This window comes from Paramisgurnus dabryanus, chromosome 13 (genome assembly GCF_030506205.2).
Source record: "Paramisgurnus dabryanus chromosome 13, PD_genome_1.1, whole genome shotgun sequence".
In the NCBI taxonomy this organism is placed as follows: domain Eukaryota; kingdom Metazoa; phylum Chordata; class Actinopteri; order Cypriniformes; family Cobitidae; genus Paramisgurnus; species Paramisgurnus dabryanus.
Window position 1 is genome coordinate 28,767,414 of NC_133349.1, and position 15,571 is coordinate 28,782,984.

Below are 15,571 nucleotides of genomic sequence, written 5' to 3' on the forward strand. Positions count from 1 at the left end.
TGCATAGGGCAGTGCAGAACAATTAGAGTACATACAGACAACACTGACACAATATCATATACAAATATTATTATACATGGGTATTTAAAGGGGATGTCTAATGCTATTTATGCATTCTGACATAATTTCCACATCCGCGGGCAGAAACACTGTTTTTAAACACTCGGCCTGCGGCCTCGTGCCTTTGGCCTAATCACAGCCGTGATGATATAGAGCTATATCACACTCCTACTCGAGCGATATTGCTTAAATAGATACTCTTAACTCTAAGATGCAGATGGGCTGGTGAATGACAGCTGAAACAGATAAAATTTACATTTTTCATTATAACAGACCTGTTTTAAACCCCAAAATGAAAATTCTGTCATCTACTCAATCCCATGTTGTTACAAACCTGTATAAATTTCTTTGTTCTGATGACCACAAAGGAAAATATTTCAAGGAATGTTTAAAACCAAACCGAGTATTCTTTTATTTTTCTATGTCAATGAACGGGGCTCATGATTTGTTTTGTTTCAAACATGCCTCAAAAATCTTCCTTTGTGTTCCTCAGAACAAAGACATTTATACATATTTGTATAATGATGTATTTTTTTATTTTTGGTGTGAACTATTCCTATAGCATGTTTAAGCCTAGAAAAGCATATACATTTATCATAAAAGCAATTATACAGTACAAGTAATCAAAATGACTTTAAGGGGTTCAGAAATGTCTGCATTAGGTCTATATGAGAAAAAATATCCATATTAAATAAACTATAACTAGCTTCCAGTAACATCCAATTTGCATTCAACAGAAAGTACTGGCAATGAAAAGATAGTCAGTATCTGAAATGCCTTATTTTCATAAATGTCGCTTTATTAATAAATGTCAATTAATTTTTATTTAACAAATTTGACCGTCTGTAGCTGCAAAACCCTCAAAGTACATGCAAGCTTTTGTGGCAAAAAAACTTCGATAGTATTATAGTACACACACACAAATTCTGGTTTCCATGTCCTGTACATTCTATTCCCTCACCCAAACCCCAAACTTTCTTCAACTTCAAATTTTCAATTAACATCATTCTGTTTGATTTATAAGCTTGTTTCCTCATGGGGACCTCAAAATGTCCCCACAAGGTTAAAAAAACTGGTACTCCTATCTTTGTGGGGACAATTGGTTCCCACAGCATGATAATTTACAGGTACACACACACACACACACACACACACACACACACACACACACACACACACACACACACACACACACACACACACGCATGCACGCACGCACGCAGACACACACACACACACACACACACACACACACACACACACACACACACACACACACACACACACACACACACACACACACACACACACACACACACACACAACATAAACAAAGTATATATTGTGTAGTACGGCTGGTAAATAATCAACTTTAAGTTTATTTATGAAGAGACACTATAAAACAATTAAACCTCAGGTGGTGTTGCTAACCCAAATTTGACTCTTAGGTGAAACGGTTTACAGACATGCAACTCTCTGTTCTCCTAATCTCTTCATCACAAAGGCTTTGGCACTGTTAGCCTTAAGGCTCACATCACTGAGTATCTGCTGAAATATATGATGTAATGTATACATATTATGTGGTTCTAAGTTGGTATTTAATATTAATGTTTAGTATTATTTTAAAGGTCATGGTGCGATGAGTAAAAAGGTCTCATTTCTATAAATCTAAGATATGATGGATTAAGGTTTAAGAACTTTGGATAGAAGATGCATTTCTTGTAGAGGTGGGGTTTTGCCTTGATATTTCTGGCTAGTTTGACCAGTTGCCAAGATACTCCTGGCTAGTTTGACCAGGTGCTCTTTAGTATCACTTGGCACAGGTCAAACTGGATTTTGACCAGGTGTTCTTTAGTATCACTTGGTACAGGTCAAACCAGATTTTGGTAGTTTTCTCAAGCTGTGTATAAAAGGTGGCCTGGCAAAACATTCTGGGAGGCATCCTGTAACCAGGAGCTCCCACACTCTGTGTGTATAAAACATCATGGAAGAAATCTTTAATAAGAATCTTCCTACACCATTTTAGGTGTATTATATCTACGATGGAAGTACTCTGTAACCAGAGTGTCTATTGCCAGGCATGACTTTGTAACTTTTGCAACTGTTGATCATTTTAATTAATTGAAATTGAATCATATTCTGTATGATATTCTTTAATTGATGTTTGAAGCTGGAACCTGCCTGGTATAATAAATTGTTACATTTGATTCATTTTAATTCTTCGGAAATTGTATTGATTTATTTTAATTCTTTCAGAAATTATTATGACTAGTAGATTAGAAGGAGTCTGGTATTACCGCAAGATTATTCTGTCAGGATATGATCACACTGGTGTTTTGATGGTTGAATGGAGCATGGGGCACATTCATTAAAACTCTAAGATTTATGTCTATCACCTGCCTTAGCAAGTTGCATGAGCGCTAAACTAAAGTAACTATTTTTATGATCGGAGCAAGCATGGACCGGCCAGACATAAAAATATTAGTTTTCCCGGCAACCTCTGACTAAGATCAGACTGACAATTTTGTGTCCGTGAGATATACGCAACGGCCGGCGTGTACTCTGTGCGATACCGGGTCCCTAATGAACGAATAACTAAGACTATGGGAATTTATAAATAATCAAACATATAAATTATGATCAACAGATAATTGGAATAATGCACTAAATTCTTACTATATTAAATTGGAGTCAGATTATAATTTAACCACAGAGGTCAAAGAAACAAATTAAATAAATGGAATTATTCTTCTAGAAGCGCTAAAGGAAAACGAGAACACGAGACCCCTTCACCACGCATTGGATACCTTCGTTGGGCCAAATGGGTGGCGCCTTACAATTGCCTCAGAGTTTTTTCTAGCCATGTGGTATTCATCAAGTAGGTTACCACAAAGTGGACATGAACATAAAGATTATACATATATATATATATATATATATATTTCAAATATCTTAAGTTATTACAAACTTTAACTGCAATACAACTGTTTACTTTACAAAAACCTTATAAAAAATAGAACTCAAATGTTCCTAAAATGTATTGTAAATAATCATATGTCTCCTTAATTCCATTACATTTCTCTATAAAGAACTAAAAATGACATATGATTTATGACAGAAACGTAAATTTATGAAACTTTACAATTCTGAACATTTTTGACCAAGCTTCTCACATACAAAACAATAAACCTTAGATATATAAAAAAACACGTAGCCTCTGAAACCCTGCTTCACTCAGTTTATGGTGTCTTCCACAGAGTCACTGAGGAATCAGGGAGAAGAAAAAACCCTACATATAAATCATCAGTGAATGTTGTGTGGTGTGTGTGCAGGTGAATAAGTTTGCTGTTACAAATGCTGTAATATGTCAAACTTCCAGCCTCCCGGTCCACATAAACTGCTATTTTGGTGGATTTAGCGTCGACAGGGAATTTACATGTAACCTCGTTATTTTGCCATAGTTTCAGTTTACCCTTCAGACAGTGAAGAGCAGGGAACTTGTTATTAACTCCCATTATTGTCTGTGTACGATCAGAAGTCTTATAGGCCACACCCACTGCAACTCCACCAACATACTCAATTTCAAAGAAACAGCGCCCCTTTATAGGCTCTCTGCACAAAGCCTGTGGAAAAAGTCTGTATCTGTTGGGATGATAAGGATACGGCTGTTCAACTCTACTTTCTGACACTTTCAGATTATCTTCAGACAGTGACAGACGTTTGTGTATTAAGTTTGGATCCACTGTGAGCTGACAGGTATCTGTAAAAACATTAGTTAATGATTTTAAACTAAAGCACTCGTCCTTTAGCCTTTATTCTTTTGTTTATTCTGCATAATATTTTGCACAAGACACCTACATTTCAGCAGACCTGGTTTCATCCGACACTCTCCACCATTCTCAAGACTAGGGAAAAATTAAAACAGTCACATTAACATATTAGTGCATTTGTAATTACTAAAAAGTTGCATACAAGTGAAAACAAATTAAATGTTTGAATGTATTTAGAAATGTATCAATCACTCTCTTTAACAAGCATTATTCAGAATGCATTGGTTTGCTGACAAACTACAGGTAATAGGAAAATATCCTGTAACCATGTGAAGAGCACATACTGCAGTTTCTCCAGTTTACACTTTGAATCTTGTTGTTTAGTGGTGAGCAGTTCAATCCCAGATTCTCCAGGATGGTTGTAGCTAAGATCAAGCTCTCTCAGATGATCAGGGTTTGAGCTCAGAGCCGAGGCCAGAGACCTGAAACCCACTTCTGTGATCATACAACCTGACAATCTGCAGACAATTTTAAAAGGCAGAATAGATGAGTAGTGACACCAGTACAGAGTTTCTGTATATTTTTCTCATGATACAATACCCTCACAGTGACCAATTAAAAAAAAATTGGTTAGGCTTTTACAATGTCTCATTCATTAACATTAGTTAATACATTAGCTAACAGAAACAATGTACAATAAATAACTACAGCATTTATTGATACACTAGAGAATTGTTCATTGTCATAGATTAATGTCATAGATTCAATTGTTCATAGATTAATAAATGCTGCAAAAGTATAATTTATTGTTAGTTCATGTAGACTAATGCAATGTAGTTACAGTTTGTTTTAAAAAATCTTTGTGTTCTGCTGAAGAAAGGAATTCATATGCACCAGATAGCATGAGGGTAATAAATCATGCAAGAATTTATTTTTTGGGGGGAACTGCTATAAGAAACTCTTAGCCAGAGATGTAAAGCACCTAAGGTATGTAACTAAGGATCACCTTGCTTTCATAAGTCCCAAACTCTAGTCATAAGAGCTTGAATAAAAAGGCCTGCAAATCACTCATTTTACTTACATTAGGGCCAGTAAGAGGGCAGTTTTAAAGAGAGAGTAAAGGTTGGTTGATTTGAGCAGCTCAAAGGGGGTCTACAAAGAGCCCAATGGACTGAGGAGAGGGTCCACAAAGGAACTGAGCAGGGGCGAGGAGGATTTATTCTCCAAGCGCCCCTATGGAACTTAATAACTACGTCATGTTTCCCAATCAACTAGACGGCTCCAGGTGCATGATTTGCCACTATGGCCAGCAAGTGAACTTCAAGCATGGATGGGTAATGGCTAATGTCCAACATCTCCTGTAACTAAAGTGAGGATCAGTGCCTCACTGGTATTTCCCACAGGACTGCTTGGTCTGGGGCCTCCCTGGTGGTTTCTATACAAGACCACGGCCATTTTGTCAGATCGGACAAGGACATGATGGTCCCTGATCAGAACTCTTTAAGTGCCAGGATCACTGTCATCATCTCTATGCAGTTGATAAGCCAGTTGATTACAATGGTCATCCACGAAATGGGGAGATTTCTAAGTGGCCAGGGCTCTGATACAGCCGTGGGTCACCTTGAGCAAAAGCAGGCCCAAATTCGGGACCCTTGATTTTAGCCGAAGCTGGAACAAGTGCATATGTAGCAGGCTGCCGAGGCCCAGGAGCCTTTGGAAAATCTTTAGGGAAACAGAACTCCCCATTTTAAAATAGAGGCCGCTACTGTCCGAAAAGTCAGGAATCTGCACACTTGGTGAAGTTGTGGATTGTATTGTCAAGCGAGGTAAATAACACATGCGAGACAGACCAACCTTAATTCAATCTCAGAGAGAGAAACATAAGTAAAACTTGGTAAGGCAGGGGATAAAAACAGTGGCGGAGCAAATTTAATGTGCTAATTTTCACTTCCACCAATAATTCACTTCTAAAACTAAACACAAATCTTTGTAAGGCAGAAGAACATCTCCCTAAGTCTTGCCAACTGCTCTGTGCAGTGCTGCATGAAATCAAACACACCTATGATTGGTATATATTTATACTGCACACACATACTATATAGAATGTGCTGTTTTAATCGTCAGACAGTAGATATTTCATTTTTATTTAGACGCAAAGAACATGTGGCATGATTTATATATAGTTTGTGTGAAGGGATGGTGTCCGCGCCTCTAGTCCAATACAGTGGTAACTCCGTCAACTCCGGTGCGTCAAGGACATTGACGATGGGCTAAGCCCGAAACGTTTGTATTTCTGCATCTTTGGCCATTGGATTATTTCGGCACAGAATAAATGGTTTACATTATTTTGATTACTGTGTGCGGACTTTTCATCTCTGCATTTATATATAGTTTGAACAGGAAGTGGTGTGTGAACCCAGTATTGTGAACCCAGAAGTGAGCTCCCTTTGGTGGTTGGAGGAATGAGTGCTGGACTGATGTGTTACAACTACTCATTTAAATTGTTCTGCAGTGTGACAATGTATTAAGTTAAACATTTGTAAAATATGTTTGCACAAATTACCTATGAAGACAACTTGTTAACTTGAAATAATTAAAACTGCTTTAACTGTTGTCAATTACCCTTAGCGCATTGGTCATATCATTGTAGTTGCACTTACCCCAGTCTGTCTATTCTACATTGTGGATCTTTCAGTCCAGTAGAGAGCTTTTCCACACCTGAATCCTGCAGGTCATTGCATTTCAGTTGTAAATCAATCAGATGTGATGATTTCACAACTGATGCTAGTTTCTTACAGCAAGACTCTGTGAGACCACAGCGCTTTAACCTGTGAAAAGAGACCTACTGTATTAGACAACATACCAAAACAGCCAAATGATGAATCTAATTATTATCACAAATACTTACTTTAGTATCTGAAGTTTACAATTTGGACTCATTAGTCCATCACAGAGATGATTCATTCCTTTATCACCTATCTCATTGTAGCTTAGATTCAGTTCTCTCAGAGAGGAGTTTGTTGTTTTGAGAGCCATGGCAAAATCTTTGCAGGATTCTGAAGGGAAATTACAGCCAGCCAGCCTGAAATGCAAAACCAATAACTTATACACAAGCATCTACTGAATTTGCACTATTACATGTCTGCTTGTCTGTCTTGTTTTTTATTTTGCAAACTCTTATTGTTAAGTTGTTCTAGTTCTGCTAGGTATTTAGCACCACTGCTAGATGGTTTGCCAATTGACGCAGATGCCACCCTACAAAGCTTGGGGGGCAAAGCCAGATCCCTCCAAGACCGTGCTGACGAAAGCAAGAGATAATTGGTGTTGAGATGATGGAATCAGTTTGTATTTTTAAGCAAATAGAGTGACGCACGCCAAAGATACACTGATCTGATAAACGCCAACAACACCAACATTCTTTGCTGGATGCTGAATTTAAAATGCTGGAAAAAAGTTTGTTTGCATTTGGGATCTGATCAGTGTAAATTAGCATGAATGTGGCACCCTGTTAATCTACAGTAGCTATTATTATCTATTACATTTAAAGAATAGTGTTTATTAATTACAACACATATTTACTACTAACCTCAACTTTTGTAGTTGACAGTGTGCACTGTTTAGTCCTGATAAGAGGGCACTGACTCCAGACTTGTCAAGTTTATTGTTGTTTAGAATCAGTTCTCTCAAGGGTGAGTTCACTATTGTTAAAGCTGAGGCCAGTCTCTTACAGGAATCAAATGAGAGATTACAGCAATCCAACCTGTATGGATGAGAAAAATCTCAAATTATTCTCCAAAAGAACAAAGAAAGCCTTGGGGTATTTGAACTACACAACTATTAGTAAATAATAACTGAATTTTAATTTAATGGGTAAAAGTGTTTACGGGAACTTCAGTATCAGACTGCACATTTTAGTCATTAATGTAAATCATGCGGAGTCAACATAAATGAACTAACCTGGCTATTTTGCAGATCTCGAGAACTGGTAGCAGTCTTAGTTGGTTTGATGTTGATGTGCGAAACTTCTTCATGTCAAACTCATCTAACTCCTCTCCTGATGTCAGTAAGACATAAGCCAGTGCAGACCACTGTTCTGGGTCCAGCTCATTACCTAACAGTGTTCCTGATTTCATGGCAGACTGAATTGTTTTCACAAGAGAGTTGTCATTCAGTTCATTTAAACAATGAAACAGATTGATGATTCTCTCTGATGATGATTCCTGTTTGATCTTCTCCTTTATATAGTCTATCATGATTTCATTTGTGCAAGGTTCAGTTAAACCACCTTTCCTAAGATCTTGCAGAAGAGTTTGGTTAGGGTCAACTGAAAGACCCAGAAGAAAACGCAAGAAGAGGTCCAGGTGTCCATTCTCACTTTTTAAAGCTTTGTCCACTGCACTACGTTGTAAATTTGTAAGTTTTGATTTGAGCTTATATTTGTTAAGAACATTTTTACCATCATTCACACATGCAAAGTGAGCATATACTGCTGCAAGATACTCCTGAAGGATTAGATGCACAAAACTGTAGCTCTTTTCCCTGTACAATCCCATCTCCTCTTTGAAAATCACTGTGCACATTGAGTACTGAGATACTTTATTGACATCAATGTCACAGTTTCTCATATCCTGTTCAGTAAATGTATTGCTGTTCTTCTTCAGCTGCTGGTAAGCCAGTTCTCCCAGTTTCAGAATCAGTGTTTTATCAGATTCAGAAAGTTTCTTTGGGTCTTCTATATTGGTTCCATTAAACTTCTTATACTTGAGACTGATCTGAATGAGCAGAAAATGAGTGAACATCTCTGTCAGAGTTTTGGGTTTTTCGTGAGAGTTTCCATTACTCAACATGTTTTCTAGCACAGTGGCTGAAATCCAGCAGAATATTGGCATGTGACACATAATGTAGAGGCTTCGACATGATTTGATGTGAGTAATGATTTCATTTGCCCGTTTCTGGTCACTGATTTTCTTTCTGAAGTATTCTTCCTTCTGATGGTCATTAAATCCACGAATCTCTGTAACCCGGTGGACACATTCAGGAGGGATCCGACTGGCTGATGATGGTCTTGTGGTTATCCAGAGAAGAGCAGAAGGAAGCAGATTCCCCATGATGAGGTTTGTAAGCAGGACATCAACAGAGGTTTCCTTATTTATATCAGAGCAGTGATCATTTTTAATAAAATCAAGTGGATACTGACAGACGTCTAAGCCATCAAGAATAAAAAGAGCTTTCAATTCTGAAAGATTTTCTTCTTTTAATTCTGGAGCATATTGATGAATCAGTTGTAGAAGACTACAGTTACCCCTTTTGCGGTTGATGTCTCGAAATGGTAAATGGATGATGATTTCAATGTCTTGGTTTGCTTTTCCATCTGTCCAGTCTAAAATGAACTTCTTCACTGACACATTCTTTCCAATTCCAACAATCCCCATTGTCAGCACTGTTCTGATTTCTTTATCTTGTCCTGGCAGAGTCTTGAAGATGTCATTACAGGCCCATGAAGTTTCTGGATTGGTTCTTCTTTGTGAAATCACCTCATTCCTCAACACCTCATGTTCATTATTTATCTGTCCACTTGCACCCTCTGTAATGTAAAGATCTGTGTAGATCTCATTCAGCAAACTTTGTTTAGCATAAGATGAATTTCCTTCATTTATCTGTTGACACTTCTGCTTCAGGTTTGCTTTAATGGCCTCAGTGATCTTTTGTAGAGGATTTGCTAAGTGAAAGTAGATGTGTAGTAGTCAATAGATTTGAAGTTCATAGGATGAAATGGATAAATAAAAAATAGCCTTACCGTTATCCAAAAAGTAATATGTGACCCTCCATGCACCCTCTCCACCAAAGTACTCCACTATTTTCTCAGCAACATCAGAGACATTAAGCTCCTCTGCCTGACTCCCTAAGCATTCTGGGTATTGCTCACTTAGGTCTTTTTTGAAGGTTTTGAAGTCTTTTGGCCCCATGTTCCCCACAACACGAAGAAGCAGAGACTGACTGTCTGGTACATTTGATAACTGTATTCAAAACAGAGAGATATCTCATGGTACAGAGTTATATCACATGGTAACAATCCAGCCACAGTCATTATTCACCATACCCCCAGTTCCAAGAGGTTTATATTTTAAAATATATATTGGATGAACTGAACAGATATTTTCAATAAAAACTCACCAAACCATAGCCTTTGCTGTGGCCACAGTGTCTTTTCAAACGCAAGCCTTCAGCAGGTGCAGACTCCATGTGCTCAGGTGATACTTCCAAATCACTACAGCAAAATTGAACTTTAATCAATCAAGTTGTTATTTCTTAATATCAAATTATTTAGTTGTACATCAAATAAACTGCATGTTTTGTTGCAACACATAGGACAGTGCAGAACAGTTATAGTACATACAGACAACATAGACACAATATTATATACAAATATAATTACATAGTTATTTAAAGGGGATGTCTACTGCTATTTTACGACTTAATTACACTGTTAAAGAGTTGGATTTTCATGCTAAACATGGGCAAAGTAAAAAACTAAATTGTATGACAGAGCATTTCTGTGCCAAATACACACCTTCAAGGTTTCATTAATATTCGGAATGTTTTTTGGGTACGGCCCTGTATGTGATTATAAATGGTGGAATTACTTGTATGAGCACTTCTTATAAAAGAGAACGCCCACACATCAACCAGAACGAGAGCATGCCCATAAATGTGTTTCATTAAGGTTACGATAGTCACGGGAAGCACTGCACAGAACTTGCTCAAGAAAGATTTGGCGTTTTGTGTTTAGTTCACAAAATCAACAGTCACCAAAGAAAGTGTGATTTATAAATATAACCTTGTTCATCTTTCCAAAGATCCCAGTGTTGAGGGAACAGTGGATGCAGTTTGTCTTTCCGGAGCAACCACAGAGTTGTGCAAGTGTGTTAGTTTGGCCCAGTTTTTTTGGTTGATTGGTAAGTAAAACTGCATTAAATGTCTGTGTTTTGTTGGCAATCACAACAGAACAACACAAACGTATAGAGAATCAAAAGTTATCCAGGGGGTTTTGTGTGTGTTGCATGTTGCAATACTACATTGTAGATATCAAGATAAATAGGAGATCAGCAGAAGCTTTGTTTGTTATGTACCTTTTAAATATTTATATACAATAAGTTAAGTGTTAAAAACATATACTGATGATAAAGAAAATATTATAGAATATTTTTTGGCGGGAACGCCACTAGCAATTTTGGTCCCTATAAAAGAATATAAACTATTAAACATAACAGCATGAAATGGCAAATTTTGCATTTGCTGACTTGTACTACAATACTATTTTTACTTCAAGTAGGCTACTGTTTAGTAGATTTTACATTTTAATTCAAAAATACCTTTCTGTTTGGTGTTTTAATGTGTTGTAGGAGGGAGCTAGAACAAAATAGGACTTCCACAAACACATTTTTGAAGATTCCTAAAAATCGTTTGTTATTATTATCGGCAAAATCCTAGGTTTTATCCAGATATGTTTTTTGCCAATAGCGCACACCCCTAAGTGTTAGTCTTAAACAAATTTAATTAAGTGCAAATATGCAACAAAAGTTCATCCATCCATCCATTCATCCACTTCTTCGGGGTAACTGCTATGTTTCATTAAACTAAACCTTCACTGAATCTCTTAAGTTTATTGCTTCAGGAATATTCAGATCAGTCAGACTCAAAAACATAGTTGATCTTTCATGTATATTTTTTAAAGGGAACAAACATGGACAGAAGCATTTAATTGTTTGATTAAACAGACCTGTCTATGTCTCTCTGTGGTTCATTGCTGAAGTATATTGGTTGAAGTAGCGATTCTTCACTCTTCAGAGACAGATGTGATGATGTGGGTGAATCTGATCTCTTCTGTTTAGTTCTAAGAATAAAAAAACAGAATATTTGTCACATGCAAACATGTTTAGATTAGACTCAACTTTATTGGCATTCTTCAGAGTACACGTTCAGATCCAAAGGAATGCATTAGATTGCTGTTTTACGACCATTAAAATGTTTTATCTATCCATCCATCCATCCATCCACTTCTTCAGGGTAACTGCTATGTTTCATTAAACTAAACCTTCACTGAATCTCTTAAGTTTATTGCTTCAGGAATATTCAGATCATCAGACTCAAAAACATAGTTGATCTTTCATGTATATATTTTAAAGGGAACAAACATGGACAGAAGCATTTGATTGTTTGATTAAACAGACCTGTCTATGTCTCTCTGTGGTTCATTGCTGAAGTATATAGGTTGAAGTAGTGATTCTTCACTCTTCATAGACAGATGTGATGATGTGGGTGAATCTGATCTCTTCTGTTTAGTTCTAAGATTAAAAAAACAGAATATTTTTCACTTGCAAATACATGTTTATTAGATTAGATTAGATTAGATTAGATTAGATTAGATTAGATTAGATAGATTAAATTAGATTATACTTTACTGTAGTTGTGCACAGTGCAAGTTCAGCTCCAATGAAATGCAGTACATTGCATTTCTCTATTCATTAAACATGCTCATATCTATATAAACCTTTACTGAATCTCTGAAGTTTATTGCTTCAGGGATTGATCATTCTATAGACACAATAATGTAGGTGATCTTTCATGTATATTTTTAAACATGAACAGCATCATTTAATTGTTTTTTGTTTTTTAAACAGACCTGTCTATGTCTCCCTGTGGTTCATTGCTGAAGTATATTGGTTGAAGAAGTGATTCTTCACTCTTCAGAGACAGATGTGATGATGTGGGTGAATCTGATCTCTTCTGTTTAGCTCTAAGAATACAAATAGACAAAATATTTCTTTCAATCAGACATATAGGCTGTATATATCTTCCTTTATTCATGTGTGTCTATATTTTGTGAAAAACAAAAGTGGCAGATTATTAAACAGTCGACTCCTAGTCATCCTTTTCAAATACATAAATACATAAACTAGACATAACATCTAAAAAATAAACAAATTAAAAATTGTTCAGAGGCAGATTATAAATATAAGTAAGTAAATAAGCAGGCTGTTTTAAAGTTTATTATAAGTGACACACTTCCTGTGGCCAGCTGGTGATGCTATGCCTGTGACTTACAGTAACTACCTCAATAAAGTACGATTTCTTTCAGAAATCATAAAAAATATTTTAATTTGTGTTCCAAATATAAACAAAAGTCTTATGGGTGGGACAACATGAGAGTGAGTAATTCATGACAAAATTTCATTTTGGAGTGGATTAGCCCCTTTAATGAAGTTCTACACGTACAGTAAGTTTGTTTGTTCCTTTCAATCATCTTAAGCTTAAATAAGCAGCCACCTACATAATGATAGTGGGCATCCCTCCTCCTTAATGACATTTTTTATATAACTAAATAACACAATAGGTTTTCAAACCTATTCACTAAGACAGCTAAACAAATTCAGCCTGTTTTCAAAAAAAAAGGTCATTAACCCAAACATGAATGCATTATAAACATTAAGTATTATTTACAACATAAAGTTAATTTTAAGTAAACTAAATTGTTAATATTTTAAAATAATATTGTAATAGACACTACACTAAACAGTAGCCTATCAGTTAAAATCATAATAATCTTGAAATGTGACTCACAGTTCAAACTGAGTGTCCTCTGCTGGACTGCTTTCACAGTCCTGCTCTCCAGACGAGCTCATTGAGACTCAATTGAGATTCCTGTCAAAATATAAGATCTTCAGTTAATCAAAACGACTTTATTTCACATTTTCTTCTCGTCAGTCTCCGACGCGCCTCCACGAGATCATAACAAAGCATGTGCGTGCGCTTATAACGATCGCATGCGATGATGCGACGCATGAAAACTCAGCGCTCCCATAAACAATAAAGTAAATGCTGCTTTTAACTACATACTTTTAGTACTATTGCCAGTTTCTGCATTATTAGTATGAGTATAGGTCCGTGTTATATCATGTTTAGTTGTCTAGAGTTTAGTCAGCTTTGTCGTTTAACTTCTGCTTAACTGAAATACAAACATACATTTATCGATCAGACAGAATCGTAAAACACTCAAATAACACTGAGATTAACAGAGAAGCATACATGTAAACTGTTCTTAAGTGCAATGTTGTATTTTATTCACTTTCTCTAACCCAAATAAACAGACATCTAAACAATAAATGTCTTCATTATCCAGGTCAACCAATAAAAAAGAAAAAAAAAGAAAATGAAAACGATTTATTTACGATTTCATGATTAAACATTTACATTAAAAGTATATTTATTGCTTGATTAAACAAATAAACACAATAACTTATATTGCCTGGTGATTTAATTATTCCTTTTTTTTCCCCTTAATAACTTACCTTACGTCGCTAACAAATATTCAGCTTTCACTTTCACTTCATTTTGTTGTGTCGCAGCACTAAATTTCACAAAAATGGGAGGAGACATTTCTTCACCAATCACAAACTGTTGCGAAAACAGTAACCAGCAGTTTCACTTCCCTTATACTTAACCAGTGTTGCAAACTTGGCGACTTTGTCACTAGAGTTCGCGACTTTTCAGACCCCCTTGGCGACTTATTTTTTTAAAAGCTACTAGCGACAAATCTAGCGATTTTTTCTGGCGTTAGTGGAGACTTTTGGAGACTTTGAGGTGAAAGCGCGAGTCGTTTACTCTTCTCAACGAGCAGCTGCCGCCGCTTCCGAAGGCTCCAAAGCACTCACAGGTGGGGTAGTCCTCGCGCAGCAGACCAGTTCTCTCCCAGCTGCAAGTAGGGCAGGAGATGTGTTAATCTCTCTGCGTCCAGACAGCATAATCGTGCATGCGGGAAGCCGGAGCTGGTTGATCCCGCGATGACTTACATTTATGGCAGGGTGTAAATGTAAAATGGTCTTTGAATTAAAAAAATCACTGTACCAAAAAAAAATTATTTGAGTGAGCTGAGCAGCAGCACATTCAGAACAGACAAACTGTTATGGAGCTAATCAGAACTGTTTATATTTGAATAGTATGATTTTTCAGTGTATTTGCTCTTGCAAGTTTCCACGTTTACCTGAAAAGTGATTTATACACATTTGTATTATTTTTCTTTATGGATACAAAGTAAGAATTGTAACCGCGCAATAAATAATATTTGTAGTTAAGCCATTAGATATAAATTCCATGGCCGTTTCTCAGTACCAAGAACGCCGAGTTGGGACTTGCGTCCTTCGTAGTTCGGACTTGCAAGTTCAGATTCAGAAGAATGAACTCACTAGGACTCACCAATTTACACAATCATTTACTTTAATACTACAAAAACGTTTGTACAACATAAAATAAACACAAGAAAAACACCCAGTTAAAGTACAAAGGCAGTGATTTATAGATTATATAGAAAATATATGTGATTTAAGTTATAAAACTTAAGTTTAACACAGTTAAAACGATAATAATAAATAACAGACTTTATGAATAATAAAAAGAAATAAATTGATGAGACCAAAAAAAATACCAGTTAGATATATCCAAAGAAAATATTTTTATGTTTGACCATCAGACACCGAAGGGCAGAATTTTATTACACAGAAAGGGTATCAAATATTTTGCAGGTTTTTAGCTCCATTGTCATTGATGTAAAATGCATTCTTAGAAACTTGGCTGCAGTGTTGTGTTACAGTAACGTAACTACTTTTTTGAGAAAAAAGTAGTGTAACGCGTTACTACTCGATGGAAATTTGGTAACGTAACGTAGTTCATTTTCCAATTCAGCG

The 15,571-nt window shown here is 36.2% G+C and overlaps 1 protein-coding gene across 2 annotated transcripts; it reads right to left on the reverse strand.

Moving 5' to 3' along the window:
• Nucleotide 1: 1 nt before the first annotated feature.
• Nucleotides 2–14,786, reverse strand: LOC135728291 (NACHT, LRR and PYD domains-containing protein 12). 2 transcript variants are annotated; one of them, XM_073811680.1, is made up of 14 exons: nucleotides 14,180–14,786; nucleotides 13,452–13,532; nucleotides 12,514–12,627; nucleotides 12,062–12,175; nucleotides 11,611–11,724; nucleotides 10,005–10,098; nucleotides 9,628–9,847; nucleotides 7,788–9,549; nucleotides 7,417–7,590; nucleotides 6,739–6,912; nucleotides 6,491–6,658; nucleotides 4,175–4,348; nucleotides 3,919–3,965; nucleotides 3–3,820 (listed from the first exon to the last, which is right to left on the reverse strand). In XM_073811680.1, the coding sequence occupies exons 2-14, from the start codon at nucleotides 13,511–13,513 to the stop codon at nucleotides 3,300–3,302; spliced, it is 3,738 nt and encodes a 1,245-aa protein (XP_073667781.1). In that variant the 5' UTR covers nucleotides 13,514–13,532; nucleotides 14,180–14,786; the 3' UTR covers nucleotides 3–3,299. The 2 variants fall into 2 exon arrangements, with proteins under 2 accessions (XP_073667782.1, XP_073667781.1); XM_073811681.1 differs by lacking the exons at nucleotides 12,062–12,175; nucleotides 12,514–12,627 and having other exon boundaries at nucleotides 2–3,820; nucleotides 14,180–14,784.
• Nucleotides 14,787–15,571: the final 785 nt, after the last annotated feature.

What these genes read in the sequence shown, in the direction of transcription:
- LOC135728291 (XM_073811680.1), bottom strand. Translation starts at nt 13,513, where the DNA reads ATGAGCTCGTCTGGAGAGCAGGACTGTGAAAGCAGTCCAGCAGAGGAC. An exon ending in CCACAGAGAGACATAGACAG is followed by an intron (nt 11,725 to 12,061) that starts GTCTGTTTAATC and finishes TTTTATTCTTAG; the next exon opens with AACTAAACAGAAGAGATCAG. An exon ending in ATATTACTTTTTGGATAACG is followed by an intron (nt 9,550 to 9,627) that starts GTAAGGCTATTT and finishes ACTTTCACTTAG; the next exon opens with CAAATCCTCTACAAAAGATC.